Source organism: Mauremys mutica, chromosome 3 (assembly GCF_020497125.1).
Source record: "Mauremys mutica isolate MM-2020 ecotype Southern chromosome 3, ASM2049712v1, whole genome shotgun sequence".
Classification (NCBI taxonomy): domain Eukaryota; kingdom Metazoa; phylum Chordata; order Testudines; family Geoemydidae; genus Mauremys; species Mauremys mutica.
Window position 1 is genome coordinate 70136406 of NC_059074.1, and position 22140 is coordinate 70158545.

At 40.3% G+C, this 22140-nt stretch overlaps 1 protein-coding gene across 3 annotated transcripts in view; it reads right to left on the reverse strand.

The window, feature by feature from the left end:
- Positions 1–2891: 2891 nt before the first annotated feature.
- Positions 2892–22140, reverse strand: part of BACH2 (BTB domain and CNC homolog 2) — a 252433-nt gene continuing 233184 nt past the window's right edge. For all 3 annotated transcript variants that reach the window (XM_045011415.1, XM_045011414.1, XM_045011413.1), the window contains 2 exons: positions 13501–13707; positions 2892–9943 (listed from right to left, as the gene is read on the reverse strand). In XM_045011415.1, the coding sequence (XP_044867350.1) occupies positions 9464–9943; positions 13501–13707 (687 nt within the window). In that variant the 3' untranslated portion in view covers positions 2892–9463. The remainder of the gene's footprint in view (positions 9944–13500; positions 13708–22140) is intronic.

The following is a 22140-nucleotide window of genomic DNA, read 5'->3' on the forward strand; positions in this document are numbered from 1 at the left end:
GCAATCAGCTGTTCTTTGGTGAGCCTCCCACTATGCAGCCCCCTCTGCTTGCACAGCTGGACCAGGTCGCTCTTAAGGTGCTTAGCATACATCTTCCTACTGGCTACTCACAGGCCTGTGTGCTCGCCGCCCCGCACAGTTTCCAGGGAGCACCCCTAGTGTGCCAACCCTTCTCGAGGTCACCGCCTCTTTGGCAGGGTCGAGCTGCAGACTCCCCTGCCCCTGGGACCACTCGCTGCAACCCCCGGGGGAACCTTGTTACTGCAAAAGTCCTTCTCACTGGTCACACACTCCCAGGGGTTAATTGCCCCCTGAAACTGTCCCTCTCTGACTCTTCAGCAAGCCTGGTCCCTGTCAATCCCCCTTTGTTTTACTGCTCCCCAGTCACTTTCTGCAGGAAGCACCATCCACGGGGTGCAGTAGATCCCACCTCTGCCACCAGTTGTCACAGGGTGGGGAAGTCAGGGCCCTGCACCCGTCTTCCTGCAATTCATCGTAATTCTCAGCCAGACAGTAAAACAGGATTATTAGATGACAGGAACGCAGTCCCAGGCAGAGCTTGTAGGTACAACCTGGACTCCTCAGTCAAGTCCTTCTCGGGGGAGGGGTTTAGGGCGCTTAGACCCCAGCTTTGGGGTTCCCTGCGTTTCACCACCCAGCCCAAAACTGAAAGCAAAACACCCTCTAGCCATCTCTCTCCCCCTTCCCCCAGCTCATCCCCTCCCTTAGTCCAGTTTCCCGGGCAAAGGTGTCACCTGGCACCAACCCCCTCCTGGCTCAGGTTACAAGCTCAGGTAACTCTCAAGTAAAATCATCCCCTGCTATCCCATCCCCAATGGGGACAGTCCACTAAAACCAGACGACATTCCCAGGTCAATCCGCCCCACTCCCTACTGCGTCGCACATGGTCTCACTATTTGATAGGAAATAGCTGCTTTGGATGATTAGATTTCTAATATGTGCACAACCCAGGACAATCACACTTCCAAACGATATATCTTAAAAATAGGCACCCTCTCCCAGACTATCCATATCACTGTCCCCGGTCACGTGCTCATCAACTCCTCCTATTCATTATTCAACGACACACTCTCATCTCTTGCCTTTGTTATCAATGCTCCATTTGTTCCAGTGGAGAATCACATTTTTAAGCAAGCTAGTTGGTTGATATGTCAGTCTCCCTAATCATGCAAAGCCTTTATGGTTCTGACAGCTGCACCGAAATAGTAGCAAAAAGCACCCCCTCCCCCAAAAAGGTGCCAAGTGTAAAAAACTATTAGGTTGCTCACTGAGCTTGCATAGTGCTTTTATCCTAGTTTTAATGACTTCCATCCATACTCCTCAAGGATGGATCATTGCCTCAGTTACACACTGTTTGGTTAAGCTATTGCTCGGATTTGTTTTGTTTTTTTAAGTGAAAAATGAAACCGAAAACCCCAGCCATTAAAGAAGCAGCCGTGACTTCTTATGGATGGATAAACAAAGCTTGACTACAGACTGGGAGTAGAGTATGTGCTGCATGGAGATATAAATGATGAAGTATCTTCTGACAAACTTGAGAGGAAAGGGGCCTTTGCTGATGTATGTTCCAGCTTTTCCAGCAAGACTCTGGAGTGTAGTATCACTGTTCTTTTTTTCTGAAGGGGAGAGGTTAATTTTACTTACAAGGACACTGCTGGTTTAAAAATCACAGGCCAGGCTTAGTCCTGTAGAAGCAAAAGGGTGCAAGTTACATCTCCAGGGGCAAGGGGAACTGGCAGAGGCATTTATCCTCAAAGCTGGGCAGTCTGTGCTGTACTTTTTTGTCTATAAAAAGACTATGACTTTAGAGGAGCTCTCCCCCGATGGAGGCTTCCTGGGCAGTGCGCTGAATTAATGTGCATCTCCCAATAGGCCTAGCTAGGTCACACCCACTTTGGCCCTGATTCAGCAAAGCATTGAACATGCCCTTAAGTCAAACTGAATCAAGGCCTTTGTGGGTTGTGCTGGCCAGCTCCCGGCCTCCATATGGATTTGGGATTGCAGGCAGCTCACATCGCTATCCCCTTCTTCCTGGCAATCTTAATGTGATTGGGGGGTGGGATTGCAGCCTGGAGACTTTAAAAAACTGCAGTAAACTTCCTTGTCTGAGTTACCACCACCTGAACATTAAAACAATATAATTTACTTTCTTTTGTTTACGCTCTTTATTTTTTGCATTCCTCTCAGCTTGAACAATGCTAACAGGTCAGCCAGTCTCATTTCCAGGTTTCCATTCATTAGTGGAATGCTGCAATGTTTGGGTTGCAAATGCTGCAGGGAATTTCATATATATAGAGATATACCTATCTCATAGAACTGGAAGGGACCCTGAAAGGTCATCGAGTCCAGCCCCCTGCCTTCACTAGCAGGACCAAGTATTGTTCCTGACAGTTTTTTTGTCTTTTTTGGTCCCCTCAAGGATTGAACTCACAGCCCTGGGTTTAGCAGGCCAATGCTCTTGTTTGCTTGTTTGTTCTGGGTTGGAATGTTTGCTTTGTTTTGCATTTCCATAGAAACAATTCTATTTTCTCTTAGGTTTTGTTAAAAAATACAGTGGTTACTTACGTGATGTTGAGAATGCAGGATGAGCAGAACTAGTTTGAATCAGTATTATGGGGATATAGTTATGAGAGTTACTCTGTACACTAAGTCCTACATCAACACACCTCTGCTAGTCCTGCAATGGACCTGCCTGCAGCACAGATAACCAGTCATGCTGGATTCAGCCTAAATGGGTGGAAGTTTTGTCATGTGGTCAAAGATTAACCACATTTCACATATCCTCTGGAAATTAACCATTACTCTGGCATTAATAAATAGGACATTCATTTCAGAGACAAGAAAAGTTGATATACAATACATAATGATATGTCTTTATTTCATCAACAGAAATGGTGTCTAGACAAAATTCAGTTAACACTAGCAATTCAAATGAATGGAAAGGTTTTTTTTTTTGCACAATACTGTATTTACAATGAGTAAATGAAGTTTTAAATTCATTAGTTCATAACAATGCTTTTTTTTCCAAAAAGGTAAAAATTCTTAGTAACAGAGAATAAGCATCAACAGCCATCTCGTTTATACAATAAAAATCACAAGAAACCACAGTCACCTAGAAAAAAATAATAAAGACAAGCTTAAGAACTAGTACAATAAAATGATGCATTGAATTAAGTTACATTAATCGCATAGAATCTGTGTAAAAAGTATGTAGAAAAACACCTGATGTAACCTGTTACAGTCATTGACCAGTTATGAGAGGTACAGAGGATTATACAGGTAGATATGTGTGAAAACTGTCCATATACTGTTTGACCTGTGGAGGAAGAGAAGAGGGGTTGCACCCCCTTGCATACATGGATAAAACCCTGTTTTGAATATGGCCTCTGAAATCTGTAAGGCATATATTTGAGGTGCACTTGTATCCAACTGGTTCTGGAACAAACTCTTAGGGCAATTCCACTCTTGAAATCAAAAAGTGATGCTTGAAATTAATAGCAAATAACAAGCATCAAAGATCATCAAAGTGTTTAATATAATTTCTGCTAGTCTGAAGGATCCAGATACTTTCGGTCAGAGCATGAGTAGCGAGTACAGTATCTACACACGTACAATTCTCTCAGTTATAGTACAAATTCAGGGTAACATTGTCTCAGGAAAATGCAGTGTTCTAAGTATTATGGGTCCAAGAGAAAACAACAATCCAGATAATGAAATCACTCCCCCATCACACCATAAACTTTAGGGTTGTTGGCTTGACCCTGTTATAGAGATGGGTCCAGCTGCGAAACCCAGAGTTCAGATTCTGGACTCTCCCAAAAGTCTGTGGATCCAAGCATCCCCGTTTGGTTTTGGAGCCATCTCCAGTTCTAAGAAGCGGACAAAATCAAATACTGACAATTCTGTCTTATCCACTTTTTCAGAGTCAGTTATTTTCTGTATGCCCTTAATCAGCCCAAAGCGACAATTTCTGCATTGCATGTGTGTGTTTTAATCATGTGGGTGAATAACACCTACATAAACGGCTATTTCATATAAAGTTAACAAAACTGGAATAAGAATGGGATTTACCCAACTGTTATTTTTCCTATTGTTTGATTTGGCTAATTATTATGTCACAGTCTTAAAAAAACGGTTTAAGGATTCCTCACTGCCAAAAAAGAGGATTTTATTTGCCCAATGGCAGCATTATATGTGTATTACAGTAAAAAATTGATATAAATACTACCTATCTTGGTGGAGTGTAGGAAAATACTGTACACTTTGTCACTGCAAGTAATGCCATTATATCTTTCACACTAAAGAGAATAATTTATTATTCTACAATCCACCACCAATAGATTTTTTTATATAAAGAGACACTTTTTGAATGCACATGTATATACACATATATTGTATTCTGCAGCATCAAGTCTGATGCCTGAGTCATGAAATATTCCAAACAGTATTATAAATCGACATAAATGTATTATAAACAGGTGAACATACACACACTAACTATAATTACATATATAACTAAGTTTTGGATTGCCTTGGCAGAGCCAAACTACAATACAACCTTGATGTGTAGAGAAAATACACATTATATGTTGTAGGAGGCAACAGAATATAAATTCTTTGTGTTATTTTTATCTAAAGTAAAGTGTAACTAGAAACATTAAGACATGCCATACTCAGCAGATCCTCTTGGCTACATCATCAACTCCATTGCTCTTACTGAAGCTAAACCTTTTCTAGACAGAACCTAAAAGATATACATTTAAAATGATGCAAATGTAGACTATGGAACCTGCTAACAAATCATCACAAAACATATTTCAAACTGGAAGAAGATGAAAAGATTGCTCCTCATTTAAATCAAGGTAATCAGCTTAACTGTGGAGGACTTGAAGTAGATTAGAATGCAAGCTTGTGTAGGCTTGATTAATATTCCCTATGTTTTATGTTAAAATACACTACAGTTCTGTTCTCTAATCCCAGATTTATTTCTATTTTAACATAAACAGCAATGGAATATATGACACCAGTGAGGATGTGATCTAACTTCTGGAATTACAGTGTTTGATCATGTTTTCCTTAAAAGGTCAAATTTTCTCTTATAGGATTATGCCAACTCCAGCATACAGGTTTGTTTTCTTTAATTGGCAATCATAAGGTTAAATATTAAAAATCTAACTATACAAATACACACTTCTATTTAAGTTTTTTAAAATAAAGACTTGACAAAGTGTTGAAGTTAGGATTAACAACCATACTATCAGCATTAATCATTTCGCTGGCAGCCAGTTATTCTTTATTGACAAAGTTACTTTTATCTAGTTCCCACTCTCCCTTTTAAAGAGAGGTAGCAGTTGGCGTACTAATCACTGTGGTTTGCCTTTGCAACACAACATTTTTTACTTCCTTGGGGGGGAAAAATACAAGGATTAGATCCAAAAATATAGTGCATCTTAAAAGCAGCATATATCCTTAGAAAGACATATAATAAATTACGCATACAATATATAAAATAATAGTTTTATACTGCAGCATCAAACTCTGACGCCTGAGTCATCATATGTTAGGAAGTCGGTGATATAAATACTGAGATGTCCTGATAACATGGCTGACTTTTTTCCCCCGCTACCTCTTTGTTCCAGAATCAGCTTTTAATGAACTTTAATTACTTCCAAGGCACCTCCAGATAACGCAGAGAAACAAATACATTATATAGTGTAGTACTCATTTGACACAAGTATAATAAGCCTAAATGAAATGAGGTTTTCTGGCAATACAAGTATAGCAAAGGTAAATAAAAAGGAGAACTAGATGTAGACTGGACAAAGCTAGATGCTCAAGAATTCACACTCATGCTATATTGGTGCAGCATTCAATATGATAACCTGGCCCTATCTAGCACAAAATTTCAATTTTGCCCAGCTGGTCAATACATTAGAGACCAGAAACTGCAACTTTTTTCATGAATAACTGCATGATCCTTATTTAAAAAGATACATTTTGGTTGGCCAACCCTTTTAATTTGCTAAATATTGTAGTTAACTTTTTTTTAAAATTGGATTTTTGGTCAACTGTTTTAATATCTCACTACAGATGGTTTATTTCAACTCGTGTCCAGTTCTGAAGCTAATTCTCCTAGTTGTTTCCCTTTAAAGTTAACCCAATAACAGTTTTGAGAGCCACATGGTTCAGAAGAGCAAAAACATATACGTGTAAATATAGGTCAAGGAAGCAATGACACTTCTAATGGCGAAGAATGAAATCAAACATCATGAAAAGTGAGAGAGAGAGAGAGAGAGAGAGAGAGAGACTTATTTGAGCAGTGGTTTTAAATATCAGTTCCCATGAAAAAGAAAATCAGGAGGCCCAGCACCAGAGTGAGCCGGGTCGATCCCAAGAGCTGCAGCACATGTTCTGTGGGTGGCTTTTTTGTTTGTTTGTTTTTAACCGTTGGAATGAGGTCAAGAGTACCAGTTGCACATGAGTCGTTAGCAGGGTAAATCTTCATGTCAGGAAGCTAGTTCAAACTTTGTTTTATACTCATAAAACATTGTATCTATCTATAGAGGTGGTCACTTAAAAATTAAAAAAAAAGGCAACAGAAAAGTCTTTAAAATACTGTCAGTTGACAAAAAAAATAGCTCTGATGCTATAATGTGATTCACATTTAAACTCTAGCTTTCACTATGGTCTCACAGAAACAAGACATCTCTGCAACACACAGAGTTGTTCTGCAATGTCAATGAATTCAAAGGAAAATCAAATTCCCCAGAAAGAGCTTCTAGCTCAGTTTCCTGCACAAAATGGCTGGGGGAGGGAAGTGTTCCAATATACTTAGATCTCTATCTTTTAAAAGAAAGGATGACTTCCCCCTCCCCCCTGCCTTCTTCAACTGTGTGAATTAGGAATTTGTGGCATTTGGACATCTCTGAACATTTAAAGATAAGGAATTTGCACAGAAACGATTAATACTTAAACATAAATTATGATTTTTTAAAAAAAAATCACATATCCTACATTATATACTAATTTCTTTGTACATGCAGAAAAAACATTTTTCAACAAACATGGCACATGCTATATGCATTTCCTCCTCCGTAGCTAGGCTACCGTCGTTTGGGAGAAGAGAGCAGAAGCAAGACTGGCAAGTCCATGACGGCCCATGAGCACAATCTCAAAACACAAAAATAGAGGAGAGAGGGAGCTGATTCCTCCTCCAGGAAAAGATGCTGATTTACTGAGTGCCTCAAAAGAGCACCAGGACACACCCGTAGTGTAAACATTAGCACAACAGAACCTATTGTCACTTAGTGCTTGTGAAAAGCTGCTTTTTCAAACAGGTGTGCCCAGCTGGTCAATTTTGCAGCAAGAGTGAACAATGTCAACTTGTATAGAGCATGGGTGGTGTTGTCCAGGATAAAGCCTCAGTACTAGCCACACACCCTGGCGCAGATAGAGCAAAGAATCACAAAATAAAATTCAATACGCTTATAATAATACTAATACTGATACTACTACTACTACTACTAATTCATAATAAAAATGTTAGGAGGACGTTTTTCTGTCTATGCCGTACATAGATGTTATGCTTGGAAAGCTGCTGTCCCACGCTATCCTAACACAATTCACTGATTACCTGTTTCACCGGATCACTTAAGATACAAATTCAATACAGTTACAACTAAGCCAATTCTCTGAGCAGTCTCCTGTGAGACAGCACTCTTTTAGAAGTTGACTTGTGCTGATGGCAATGCTGTAGAATAAGAGGATAATATAACACAACACTTCAAAGGATAAGCAACCAAATCAGGTAATGTTTTGCTCCTTAGGGGATACAGCGTTCACTTGACTTCTGTAAGCAAACATCTGCAAGTCTCAGTTATGGGCCTGATCTTGCAATTCTTACCTACATGACTAGTCAGATTTCAATAGGCCTGATTCTGATCTCACATCAGTGAGAATCAAGAATAAGTCCACTGAAGTAAATGGAGTAACACCCGGGTAAAACTGGTGGGAGATCAAAATCAGACCCAATGGGACTATACCAGTGGTTCTCAACCGGCGGCCTGCTTGTGGCCCAATCAGCATACAGCTGCGGCCCATGTGACATCCTCAGGGCCATACAGGTAGTATATATATTGTGTGGATGTGCCCCACATAACACAGAGAGCTGCATATGTGGCCCACAATGGTAAGTAGGTTGAGAACCACTGGACTACACGTCTGAGTAGCAACTACTTGCCTGGGAAAGGGTGCAGATTCAGGGTCTGATCCAAAACCCATTCAAGTTGATGGGTGTGTTTCCATTTACTTCAATGGGCTTTGAAGACCTTGGACCCCAATTTATGAACATATGCTTGACTGATCCACTTTTTATATTTTATTAAAGAGCAAAATACATCTTACCATATAGTCCAAAAGCATAATTAACAGCATTTAAACTTTGTTTGGGAAAGAAAAAGAATATAAAAATATTCAAGCAGATTTTCTTTTACATATTATATGGTGAATTCAGTATTTGGCAAGATTGTTCTTCCTACATAATCATCTCCTGAGTGTTTTTTCTATTAGCTAAAACTTTATAATTTTATTTCAATTATAAAGCAAAGAATACAGTATACTCAAGTTATACTGAAGTCACAACTTCATTATGAAAAGAGGTTTGACCAGAAACTCAGTGCAAGTGGCAAAGTTGACCATTACTGTACAGTATCTGCAAGAAAATAAAATAAATCCACATTGCTCAAATGGCACAAAATGGCTGTGCCAAAAACAAAAACCTGGCTATAATAAAAATCTCAGATAAGCTTCCAACATTAAAATTTTATAAATAAGTACAAACTGAATGATATTGCTGAACTGTGAACCAAGAAAAAAAAATCATGTAACAAGTTACCAAACTAGTTCTAGCATTAAAGACAAAAAAGGAATGTTGGAACTTGTTTATACAATATAAATGAAAGTTTCCAGTTGTAGGATGAGAAAAATTGAGGCATGCAGGGACTTTTGCATATGGAGATATATATTTTATATATATTATATATAATATGTACAGTTTAGCTATAAAACTTTGATGTGTAAAGAAGCTGTCTTCAATGAAAAATTGAACATTCAGAGGAAATTCCTGAGTTAGGGTTTTGTGACATGGGTCACTGAGAAAAAAGCTGCAGTTGGGTCCTCAGAGGTGTTATGTCCATCCCTGTTAAGATTGAAATTAACATACAAAAACAGACAGTGTTGCCACTGTTTAATTCCCTGCCTGAGCAAGGGATAGCACCATTGTGACGGTAACTCCTGCTTGTAGAGAGGAGGGAATACTTAAAAACAGTATTGCTGCTAAGACCACTGTAGTGTGCACCAAATACGTTCTTCTAGACAACAAATGAATACTGCCACTGGCTGACTGAAGAACACCTGACCAGGTGTAATGTAAGGTTACAAGTCACTAGGTGTAATCTTTCCTAGGCTGCTCATCTGTTGTACATTTATCAGTCATTTCCTGACAGAAGTCTACTGTCACTGTTTGGCTACTCTGTTCTAGAGGGAGCTCTCTTTCTGAGTAAGTACCTTGGGCAGCTCCATCAAGCCCTCTTCCGTCTGTACAATTTTCTGAGACGTTGTTAGGTAGCCAGTGAGCTCCTAGTTGCACAGAGTCTTGCTCTGAGCAGCACTGCATGCCTTCCCCAACACACTGGGATGTCACTAGGTTTTGCTCTACTCCAGCTGGTGAAGGGTTGATATTAGTGGCTGTTGGTAGATCCATAGGCCTGAGAACAGGGCAATATCGGTGCAGGGCTTGGATCTGTTCAGGGCTCTGTATATCCCTACACACTTCTTGGGAAAGACATGAGAAGTTATCTAACAATTCTCCCATGCATGCTTTCAGCTGGTTCCTTTCAGACAGTAATTTCTCTTTCTCACACACCTGAAAAAGAAAGAAGGCATCTTTAGCTTCATAAAAGGCCACTTACTGCAGTTAAGCCTCTATTCCAGTTTTATATGTTGCTTTATCCACTCAGTAAAATTACAGACAACATTCTGATTTTGTATGGCACAGGATAAGTCACAGACACATGCAATACTTCGTCCTCCACCTGCTCTGCATGAACTTGTTGCTTGCATGCTACTATGTGCAAGATGTTTGGTTTGAAGAGAATAAAGCCGCTAATTCTTGGAAGGCCGTTGTTTTCCTCAATCAGACTATGGTCATGCGACACACACTTTTGGAAAAGAACTATTTTCTTTGAGAGAAATCCACTCTCTGCATAAAGTCAGAGAAATTGGGTTCTAAGCAGATAGAGTGAGGAAGGGTTGGGGAAGTAAAATTCACCCTAAAACCCAAGGTCAGTTCATGGGACAACTGTGCATTCCCTCTGTGGTTTACAGTCCAGCCTACAAATAACTACAGCCCTTCTGCACGAGTTCGATGGGTTGTTGGGACCACAGGCTCGAATGTAAAAGTGATCCCGTGATCCCTGCCAGAGCCTGCTCCTTTTGTGGCCTTCTGTTCCTGCCTGCGTGCAGCTGGCACGTGTGACTCCCATGGAAATTGTAGCAAACGGGGGTACCCTGTGCTCTCTCAGGCAAATCTTTTAAGTGAGCCTCATGTGATGCAGAAGGTCTCACGCTGCCCTCATGCACCACAAGTGAATTTCATTATGCGTGAATTAGATTAGCAATTCTTCGACATTAGCCATTAGGAACTAGTGGACTGTGATCACACTTGACCTCTGCATTATTTACCTAAGATCCCTCCACTTAGGATCTTATATTGGCACCCATCACTATCACACTAGAATGTGTCCCACAAGTAAACACACCAGTGAGCTTTCTCTCCTTTCCCTACTGGCAAGGACAGGCTTACAGGTTTGCTTTGTTTTTTAATTAACAGAGAAAAATATTGAGGTGTAAGCAAGAATAAGGATAGCTGGGTTTAAGGTGACCAGATAGAAAGTGTGAAAAATCAGGACAGGGATGGGGGGTAATAGGCACCTACATAAGAAAAAGCCCCAAATATTGGGACTGTCCCTATAAATTCGGGACATCTGGTCACCCTGGTTGGGTTTCATAATTTGTTCTGAGTGCAGCAAAGTTAATGGTGATTGTTCTTTTGTTTGGAAGCGAGTTCTAGAGGCTGTCTCCTGTCTTCACAAGTCTCTTCTCATTAGACAACAGTTTCATTATTTCAGTGGAACCAAGCTCTTCTGGGTGGCTCTAGCTGGGACTAGAGAGACAGCCTCAAGTAGCCAGGACCAGTTTCATGCAGAGCTATGAAAATCAGGACAAAGGCCTGGGACTGAACTCTGTGTTCAGTAGAGAGAGTGGTGAATCAGGGTGATACATTTTTGACAATTGGTAAGGCTGAGTAGATAGACTGAGTGTGCAGGCACATAGATGTGCACACACACGCTCTAAAGGAGACCAGAGGATTTAGCTAATGAAAAATACTGACAAAAATGCAGAAAGCTGCGAAAATGTAAAGAAAAGGCCTGAAATTACACAAATAATAAAAAGCAGATTTTTCAGGCCAGAAGGGACCATTATGATCATCTGACTGCCTCCATTAAACAGGGCATTGAATTTCACCCAGTAATTCATGCTATATATTGAAGATGCTCTTGATTGTTTAAAAAAGTGCATGTATGAAAGTTAGCTGCAAGACGACAATGGGTATCAATTTGTTATGTCAGCTTCAGACCCATCATCGGAATCATATTCTTTCCATGCAGCCATGAGAATAGGAGAGAGACAAAGAACAGTTTTCATTAAAAAACACCACCTGCCAAAATATTGATAAATCCAGCAAGAAAACATAAAAACAAACAGATGCCCAAGTGCATCTTGAGATGAATAAATTATGTAAGAAAATGTATATTATGTGTGTGCAGACAAGGGAGAATGCAAGTGGGTGGATGGATGGGTCTGTGAGAGAAGCATGCAATGTCATGAGCAGGGAATAGCATTTCACACATTGCCCATCCTTGCCGAGGACTGGGAAATAAGGACAATGGCAAAAATTCCATCCTTAATAAAAAAATAAAGCAATACATGAAGAAATGGGGACTTACTGGTCACCTGGGGGTACACAGTGTGACAAATTAATTTCAGATAAAGGCCTTAAGCCTTTAAGTCAATGAGAGTTTTGCTATTGGTTTTCTTATGCAAAAATTAGTATGTGATCCTGAAATTGAACGCTGTCTTACAATGTGTATATGCAAAAGTGCAGAGTTAAGGTTGCATGAGCTACCTTAATTTTGGCATTTCCTAACTTTTGTGCTTCATTTAGTTCTTTTAATGTATTCTGTATTGCAAAAAATGTCATGGACTGTATTATGGAAAAAGGTAGCAGTGTTAGAACAGAGGATGCTTTTTAAAGTCATCTTTCAGACCAGTGCTATTGCGATCAAAAGACAAGGTTTTCTGCTCAGGAAATGGAACTCTGGAAGTGAGTTTGGTACTATATTACTTTGGTTTCAGAGATTTTCTAAGGTTATTGCTGGCTAGCTCTCATTTCTTTGGATATTTAGATTCCTTGTCTCAAGGCTCTTTCAGTTTCTTTGCTATATTTTCAAGTTACTTGCTAAGTTAAGAAGTTGAAAATAACTTGTGGCGAGCTGAAATATTCAGGAAAAAAATAAGAACAACCTTGCACTAAATGCAAGAAAATAATCTCACCATGGAGATTATTCCATACACTTGAGTACTCCACTCCATCACAGTAATAATAATCATGGCCTACAAACACTGCATGTTTCATGGAATATCAGGGTTGGAAGGGACCTCAGGAGGTCATCTAGTCTAACCCCCTACCTCAAAGCAGGACCAATCCCCAGACAGATGTTTGCCCCCCTGATCCCAAAATGGCCCCCTTGAGAACTGAACTCACAACCCTCTGTTTAGCAGGCCCATGTGCAAACCACTGAGCTATCCCTCCGCCCCCCTTGTCTTGTTACTCTCCACAGCACTTGTGTGAGGATGTTAAAATTATAATTTCACAAATAGGAAAACTGAGGCAGAAAAATTAAGTGACTTGTACAAGGCCATAGAGAGGGTTGGCTTGAAGCAGTGAGACTCTGGTATTTCAGATTTCCAGTCCAGTGCTTGACACTCCAAATCAAGTATCACAGAAAAATTAATTTGTGTACTGAAATTAAATAAAATTAAGAACATACTCCCTCCCATTATGCACTGCATTCCCTTGAGATTATCATAAGGTATTTTTTGATTGACATAACTACTGACATACACATGAAAGCATAAATCTGGGTGAAGTGTAACTGCTTTGATTCAAAACCAAAACAACAACAAAAAACCCCACTCAGCTATCTGCCTTTGTGAAATAAAAGTAAACTGGTTATTGAGATTTACCTCATTGAACTTAAATTAACTAAAAACTGCACTGGGATTGTTTTGAATATTTGTCCATCATTTAACTGATAGCCCCATTATCATATTTAATTGAGGCTACAACAAGTAACTCACCAATTTGCGGATTTCACATTCTAAGTTCTGAATACAGTCCAGTTTTCTTTTGCGGCAGCGCTGAGCTGCAATCCGGTTCTTACTGCGCCGGCGAACATCATGGATGAACTCTAACTGTTCTGAGGTTAACTTGTGCATCTTTATCATCATCTGGAAATCATTCCGTGGAAGATCTGTGATTTGATCTACAGGAAAAGGAAGCTTCACCTAAAACAAAAAGAACAAACAACAACCAATAAAGTTACAATTTGCTTGGTTAATGCAGTAGGAACAATGGTGTAAAAGTCACTTAACTGTTTTCCCCCAAACAAATAGAGCAGCAAAAGTTTCATAATCTCTTTGGTAACAAACAACACCCCATCAAAGCCAACAAACCAACCAACCAACCCACCCATTCACCAAAGCTTACTGCTGCCATGTGATTGATTTTGTGGGGGAAATAAATTCTTTGGGCCAGATTCTCAACTGTTGTAAATCCATGTAGTTCTACTGAAATCAACAATGCTTTTCTGATTTATACCTGCTAAAAATCTGGCCCTATGAAACTAGTACTTCAAAGGAATTCTCATAGAATCTCTTACACAAACATGGAACCTAATCCTCTCAAGTGGCAAATGTGTTATGGGAGCAGTTAATTGCTACTGATTTCAATGGGGGTAGAGGATGCCAAACTCCTCACAGGATTAGGTCCAATTTTGCAGTGGGAGTTTTATCTGCAAATGAACGGTGGGGCTAAATCCCAGATTAGCTGCCATGTTAAAAATGCAATCTGAAAACATCAATGTGATTACCAGTTATAGATAACAACAGCTAGGATTGGTTTTACAAGCAGTCCAAATTAACAGCGCTTGGAAGGGTCAGAGTAACTGAAAACAACAATCCTTATTCTTTCTTTATTAAAATATGTAAAAAACTCCAAACATTTACTAAAATTCCATTTAAAAAATGTATAAAACAAAGTCACATTTACTAGAAAAAATCTAAAACCTCAGTTACTGAAATCAAAACATTTGTTCTAAGTTCTTGTACTTCTGCTCTGATGCCATAGCTGAATGCAAACACATCAGTCATTTCTTTTGATTTTGGAAATTATAACCCTTTCCCCCACAGTTCTCGCTGAATATGCATTTAAAAAACAAAACAAAACAAGACAGGGGATGGCTCACTTGATGATTACCTGTTCTGTTCATTCCCCCTGGGGCACCTGGCATTGGCCACTGTCGGAAGACAGGATACTGGGCTAGATGGACTTTGGTCTGACCCAGTAAGGCCGTTCTTATGTTCTAATGGAAATTAAAGCTGTAAACACAGTCTTTGAGACAGACAATGTCTGTGCAAATGGAAACGTTGCTGGATGGATTGAAACAAAAGCAATTTCTGTCATAAAAACTGTGTTTCACATATTTTGTGAGCAAATGAGAGTTGTGTGCCAAAAGGCCAAATTACTGTAAATTGGAGCCTTACTTTCCTTTTAGTGAGACAAGGTGGGTGAGGTAATATCTTTTATTGGACCAACTTCTGTTGGTGAGAAAGACAAGCTTTCAAGCGACACATGTCAGGACCTGAAGAAGAGCTCTGTGTTAGCTCAAAAGCTTCTTTCTCTCACCAACAGAAGTTGGTCCAGTCCAAGATATTATCTCACCCACCTTCTCTCTCTAATATCCTGGGACCTACACGGCTATGCTGTCTTTTTAGTGTCATATCTACATTGACCAAAAGATGGCAGTAAACATTTAAGTTTTACTGTGATTATGCAGTTCAACTGCTATTTAAAGAAGTAGACTACACAGTACTTAATAATTGGCTACCAGAGAAAATACATTTAGTTTCTCTAGCCAACCAAAAGATTCTGATGAAAAGGCTCCTCTGATATTCAAACATGCAATTACTACCATCAACCAGTGCCCTTCAAGTATGTGGCAAAAAAGCAAGTGCACAGATAACTCTAAAATGAAAACACCTTTTCCCAGTTTGTTTACATCCAATAGTTTGCTAAGGACACACATACAACAAAACACACTTTGACATTCATGATAATTTAATCTCTTCAGGTTGGCAAACATGCCAGCAATTTCTTCACTTCTTTATTGTTGCCTTCCATTTCCATGCCCTCTAATGTCATTGCTCCATTTTTCTCCAAGCCCCAGCCACGTGAAACTTGGTACAAGCACCTACTGTATCCTTTCACACAGTTTTCATGCAATGAACTTTGCCCCCTATCCCTGTGAAACTGGTTCAGAGACTGCCTAATATTATAACACATCACACTGCAGATCAGTTTAATGGAAGAAGAAATACCAAGCAGGTGCTGCCAGGGAAAACAATACTTAGCTTATATACACAGAGATTGACCTCAGACATGGTGATGTGGACTACCTTGTTTGCAGACTACTACCTACTGATATGAAGAATGTTTGATTTCCCTTTCATACCCTTTGGACAGTAAACATAAACTTAGTGTCATATGGTTTGCTCTTAAGCCTCAGCCAGTGCCTGAAAAAAATTGGCTACGGATTCCTTTGGAAGACACCCCAGTTTAACCTGGAAAAATAAGGCTTTTACATTCAGGTTTTGACACCAAGAGTGAAAGCAAGTTTTAATTGTTTTGCTCAAAAAGTTGTTTATGTGCAGACAGGAAATTTGCCTGCATTTCATGTCACAGGGAAAAGTTCATGTGGCAATACGTTGGAATCCACTTGTAAATGCCAGGGAGAAGCAGGGCAAGGAGATAGGAAAATAAATAGAAACAGATTCAGAAACGACACGGGTTGAATGTGCAAACTTGGACGTACTGGGCTCAATTTTGCTCTCCATCAGGAAAAGTAGAGTGACTCCATTGACTTCAATGTGCAGAGTTACATGAGATTAAAAAAGTAAAAGGAAGACAGTGGGAGAACATCAATCTCAGCCTCTTTCACTTTATAAATTATTTTTTAATGTAATGCCACTTTCTTCACCTTTAAATAGTGAAACTATTTCTCAGCTAAAAAAAGGCCCCTGTGGAGTGGCTGCTGTGAGTAACTATTCTATAGTGTAGTTATAAGAAGCTAGCGATATTTTATGTTGATTGTGGGCCAGATTCTGACTGATATATACTGCAACAGAGCTATGTAGATTCCCACAAGATGAGGATCTGGTCATGTCTCTAGCAATCTCTCAAAGGTGAAAAGAACAGGAGTACTTGTGGCACCTAAGAGACTAACAAATTTATCTGAGCATAAGCTTTCGTGGGCTACAGCCCACTTCTTCGGATGCATGTAGTGGAAAATACAGTAGGAAGATATATATACAAGAGAACATGAAACAATGGGTGTTACCATACACACTATAAGGACAGTGATCAGTTAAGGTGAGCTATTATCAGCAAGAGAGAAAAAGAACTGTTTGTAGGGGTAATGAAAACGGCCACTCCTGTTCTTTTTGCGGATACAGACTAACACGGCTGCTACTCTGAAACCTCTCAAAGGTGAGTAGCCTGCTGTATAAAACTAAACAAAGAGCTGCTTCTGAAAGAAAAAGGAAACTTTTCTGAACTTGGCCTTTCAGAGATTAAGGAATTTTCTAGAACCAGTTTAGGATATTTCAAGCAGAAACATCCACAGAAGCCACATTCTTTCAGTGAGTTATTACAGCAGAAGCTATATACCTAGAGAGGGGAGCTAAGTATCTAACTATCTATACAATTACTTCTGTTGGATTTTTACATCACAGCAGAGGCCCTGTTCTTCACCAAAGATACCTCAAATACTGCAGCCTACATCACTAAACATGTCAACCCATTATGCTATCATTGCAATTCATGTCTCCCCTAAATTATGGATGATACAGTCAAAGGAAAGACGGCCAAACAACGCTTGTGAAAACTAAAATCTGCCTATGATTTTGGGAATTTTTTCTTCATCAGTACAATGAGGATGCCAGTGTAAATGTCATTACATCAAATGGCTAAGCAATTTAGTAGTGACCTAGATAGACAGGGACAGCCATTGACTCAGAAAGTGAAAGGTGCATACATAACCAATTCTTTCAAGCTTCACTAGCTAATGCCAGCTTGGATAGTGTGCTACTTACTACTGCACTGCTCATGTACTGTACTAATCACTGCTTTTCTTCTGAATAAAGGGACAGAATCAGGTCCACTATAATCCACGTGAGAGATGTGAACATCAGGTGACTGGAATTTTTCCTATCTAGTGAGTATCTTTAGCTTTTCACTTTTTATTTCTAATTGAATTTCCCCGGCACCTTACTTGGGCTGCTAAATCTCTAACAAAATACCAGCAAGGTGGCTGAACCGCCTTGACCCTAGCAGCAACATTAAAACAAGTGAAGGAGCCCACAGGGAAGGGTGTGTAATAAAGCAGGGACCCCTAGACACTGACAGCCTTTAAACACAGACTCAAAAAATCTTGCTCTTTTAGTGTTTGCTTTGTTTGCACAACGTAAAAACTGCTAGTGAGTTTTTTTTAAACTGAAAGTGGCAGCCTAGTGACAGCCTGTGGTACTTAAACAGCTTGGCCCTGACACAGCTTGCAGCTCCCGGTGAGTACATCTCAAGTATGGATTGTATCCTAGGAGTGACTTTTTGTGGGGAGTGAGAATTGTTTGTTATATCCTGAGAATACAATCACTGCTGTTATTTCTGATACTGTTTTCCTAAAATGCATTTAGAGGGGAATTTTCAAAAGCGCTCTACATTGGCTCAACTTGACTGCCATTGAAGTCATAGTGTGGCACATCTGGTCACCCTAACACTATGGCTATTTTTGGAGCTTTTTCTTACGTAGGCATCTGTTACCCCCCACCTCCTGTCCCGATTTTTCACATTTGCTATCTGGTCACCCTACATAGTGTTGACTCCCAATAGGAGCAGCGTCAGGCCAACAATGGGGCTTTTGAAAACCCCGCTCCCCCTGCACAAACACTGTGATATATATATATTTCTGTACACTGTGGTGAAAGCTTTCAGAAACAGAAACTGCTTTTTCTGACCACAGTCTCCCCTCCTCACCCAGTGGAAAACCAATGAGAGGCCAAAGCCTAAAGAACCAAACAAAGAACAAAAACCTTCTCTACAAGGGGCCTTCTAGCCTATGGCGAACAAACCCAACAAGATGAAAACCAAGACATGTGTGGGATAACCACGCATAACAGAGTTTTGGAAGGGGAAGTGTAAGGACTGCTCACTCTGTCTTGCCCCTTCAATATACTCTTTTCTCTTTTTTCTCCACCAGCCACAGTCCTTCTCCCACCTGGATCCTGCCAGTCACTGTATCACCCATCCACAGTCTTCTACAGACAAGAGTTTTCACTCTGGTCTGCCCCTCCTCCCTCCCTCTGCAGCCACAGTTTTCCCACCATTCATTATGTGGATGCTACTTCAGTGGGCCAATGAAGCTGATCAGCTCCTAGTCAGGACTGCAGCTGAGGACATGTGACCATCAGACTGGATACAAGGGTGACAATTCTCCGGAAATCACAGATTACTATTGCATTTATTAATAGGAACCCAGTACCGGGTTGTCTGGGCTGACTTTACATGGCAGACTGGAATTCATTAACACTCCCAAACATAGAGAGCAAATATATTTCTCCCCTCTCAAACTGCTGATCCCCTTAAAACTTTAATATTTAGCTTTTGGTCACCAGATGAGCAGAGAACTGTTCCATCTGTCACTTGACATGAAGGCTTCTGGACTCTCATTGAAGATAATTTGTCTTTAATATCTTCAATTGTAACAGCACTGCTTTTGGGAAAATTTCCTTTGAAAAATGAGTCCCTAAATCCAAGTGGGAAATTCTTAAATATAAATGATAGACATATTGAATGTGATTCCTTAGATATTAATAGTTCTCGGAAAACTCAGCCTCTTAACTCCTTCTGCCCTTGTTTATTCTTTCCAGGAAAACTGTATCTAAGTGACCTGAGTTTAGATTTTATTTTTACCTAACACAGAAGAATTTGATGCAACAAATACATAGATTTCATTACAAATGATGTTTAGAGGCAGGCTGCACCCAGACTGTTTTATAGCAGCAAAAGGATATTTAGGAATATACATTTTAAGAAAGCAAAATATCATTGGGGAGAATGTTTCTGTTCTGGACGGCCGTATTTTTTTTTTCTGTTTTAAGCAAGACTGCTGGAAATTTTGTGAAGCAAAAACAGCTGTATTCTTGTCAGTGGTATTACATTCCAATAATTGACTTTAAGTACTCTCCAGAGGCTGAGAGGAATGAGTGAAGAGAAAGATTTGTATGAAATTGGCCATTACATTAAACAATATGCCAATTCCATAAAATCCCAGCAGCTCAAAGGACTCTGGTGCAGATAGTCTCTCCTCTCTGCTCCTATAACTGTACTGCATTGTGACAGGGATATTTCTGCTTGCACCTGCTATTTTATCTATCAAAGGTAACTGAAGACAAAAATATCAGTAACCCCATCATACCCACATGACTCTTTCCAAAGGAAGAGACATACAACACAGAGGCATTCCCCTTCCACCACCACCAAATATTTTCTGAATTAACTGATCTGAGTACATGTGCTTCTGCATGGCCCACATTCCCCAAGAGATCAAAGTCACCGAAGTCTGGGCACTGATGACACGTTGGGACCCAAATCAAGAATGACAGGTCTAAAATCCAAGTGACATTAGATATTTGATAACTCAGGGTCAGAGTCCGTCCGCCAGACATACAAATTACGATCAATGGGAATACTCAAGGAGTAAGGTACTGCTCAGTGTGAGTGGGGAGGCAGAATATGGCCCCTTAGATACTAGGGATTAATTATACTCACTCAACTATTTCATCAGCTACACTTTAAAATACAAACAAGCAACCCATGAATAATTTCATCTTATGCTGCATGGAGACTGAGGAACTAGAGACCAGTCTGCAAAGTAATAAAGATGACAAGGGGCAAAAATCACATTTTCAAGGTTGGAGAAAGCTCCAATTAAAAGCCTATAAAGAGGCAGCTGACAGCAGCGGTTACATTTTCAGAACATTACATGTGCTGCCCACTGATCTGATTGGCAGCAAGAGTTGCTAAAACTACGCATAATGATTTGAAAATGCACCCTACACCCCCAGGTATTTTACATTGTTTGATGCCTTTACCAGAAGCTAATTTCCAGGGACATGGATATTATAGAGTTTCTTGAGATGTCTATATGATAAGACACTTCTTAAATGAGATTGCATTGTATTTCTATCAGCTGTTCTATTGGAATAGCCTTCTCAAATTCTCTTTTCAATCAAAGATCTGAACTGGGACGTAGTGCTCACACAATCTAATTTCCCGTTCCCTTGGATTGTTTATCTCAGTTCAGAGATCAATACCACCTCATGGAGTATTAATTTACTCCCACTAACAACACTTTTCATCAATACATCTCCAAGTGTCCTGGAAAAGTGGACAAGCACTATCATAATTCCTGTCTTGTACATGAGGCACAAAGAATTGACTTGCCAAGTCAATGGCAGAATCAGAAATAGAAGCCAAGCATCTTAATACCCAGCCCTGTGCTCAGTCCACTAGAGACCACAACTTGCAGCCAGGGGCATTCTGAAGCCAGCTTCAATATCCCATTTGTCTGTTTCTCCCATTAAGGTCTTCCTCCTTTTGTCCTCGCCACCCCGTATGCATACAGAGCTCTCTCTGAGACGATCCGCCAGGCCCCCCCATCCTCCTCATTCAACTCCTCATTCAGGCCCACTTCTGCTGCAGTATCTTCACACAGCCAGCAAAGACAGCTAATTAGCCATTTAAAACAATAACAAAAATCCCAACCTCCCATCCTCTTTACTACACCATGCTATGCATTTGCCCTCACTGAGTAACAGAATGATTTTGTGCTATCACTGTCTTCTCTTCTCCACCCTCTCCCTGCTGTCTTGTTCCCCCTTGTAAATGTGACATCTAATATAGGGCAAGATTGTGACGTGGCCATGCAGGGGCATGAGGCCTCACCCACTCCTGCATGACTGCTTTAGGACCTGGATCTTGGATCTGGGTCCAGTTCAATGCTCTGGATATCCCACCCCCCAGGAAGCAAAGGGGCAAGAGGAGGAGGAACACTGTCTCCACTACAACTCACCCCCGCTCCCATCACAGACGTAGGAAGAAAGATGCACACTTTCAAAACTACTTCACTGCCACAAATGGTGACTCCAAGTCACGATGCCTCCCGGGCCTGTTCAGCTTCACACCACCCTTTATTTAGAGCCAAGCATAAAACAATCCCCTCCAATCTCCTCCATGTAATGCTTATGGCCTGCTGTTTTGGGAAGCACCAGTTGCGAACTGAGTGAGTGACGAACAGAAGAGAGGCGAACAGAGGGAGTTTGCCTGGGAGCTCACCTGTGGGAAGTTCCCACAGAGTTTTTTGCCTTTCAGGTTTCTGTGAGCAGTAAATACAACATCTGAAGAGGCTCTTAGAAGGAAGACAATATGGATAGTGAGTGATCAGCTGTTGTGACCTGCACAGGATATGCCTTGTTTGTCTTTCTCCCAGAGGACAGAAGGGAATTCGTCTGTATGAAGTGCAAGCTGGTCTCCATACTGGAAGATAAGGTTAAAGGACTAGAGACCCAAATATCAACCCTGCATTGCATCAGAGAAAATGAAGA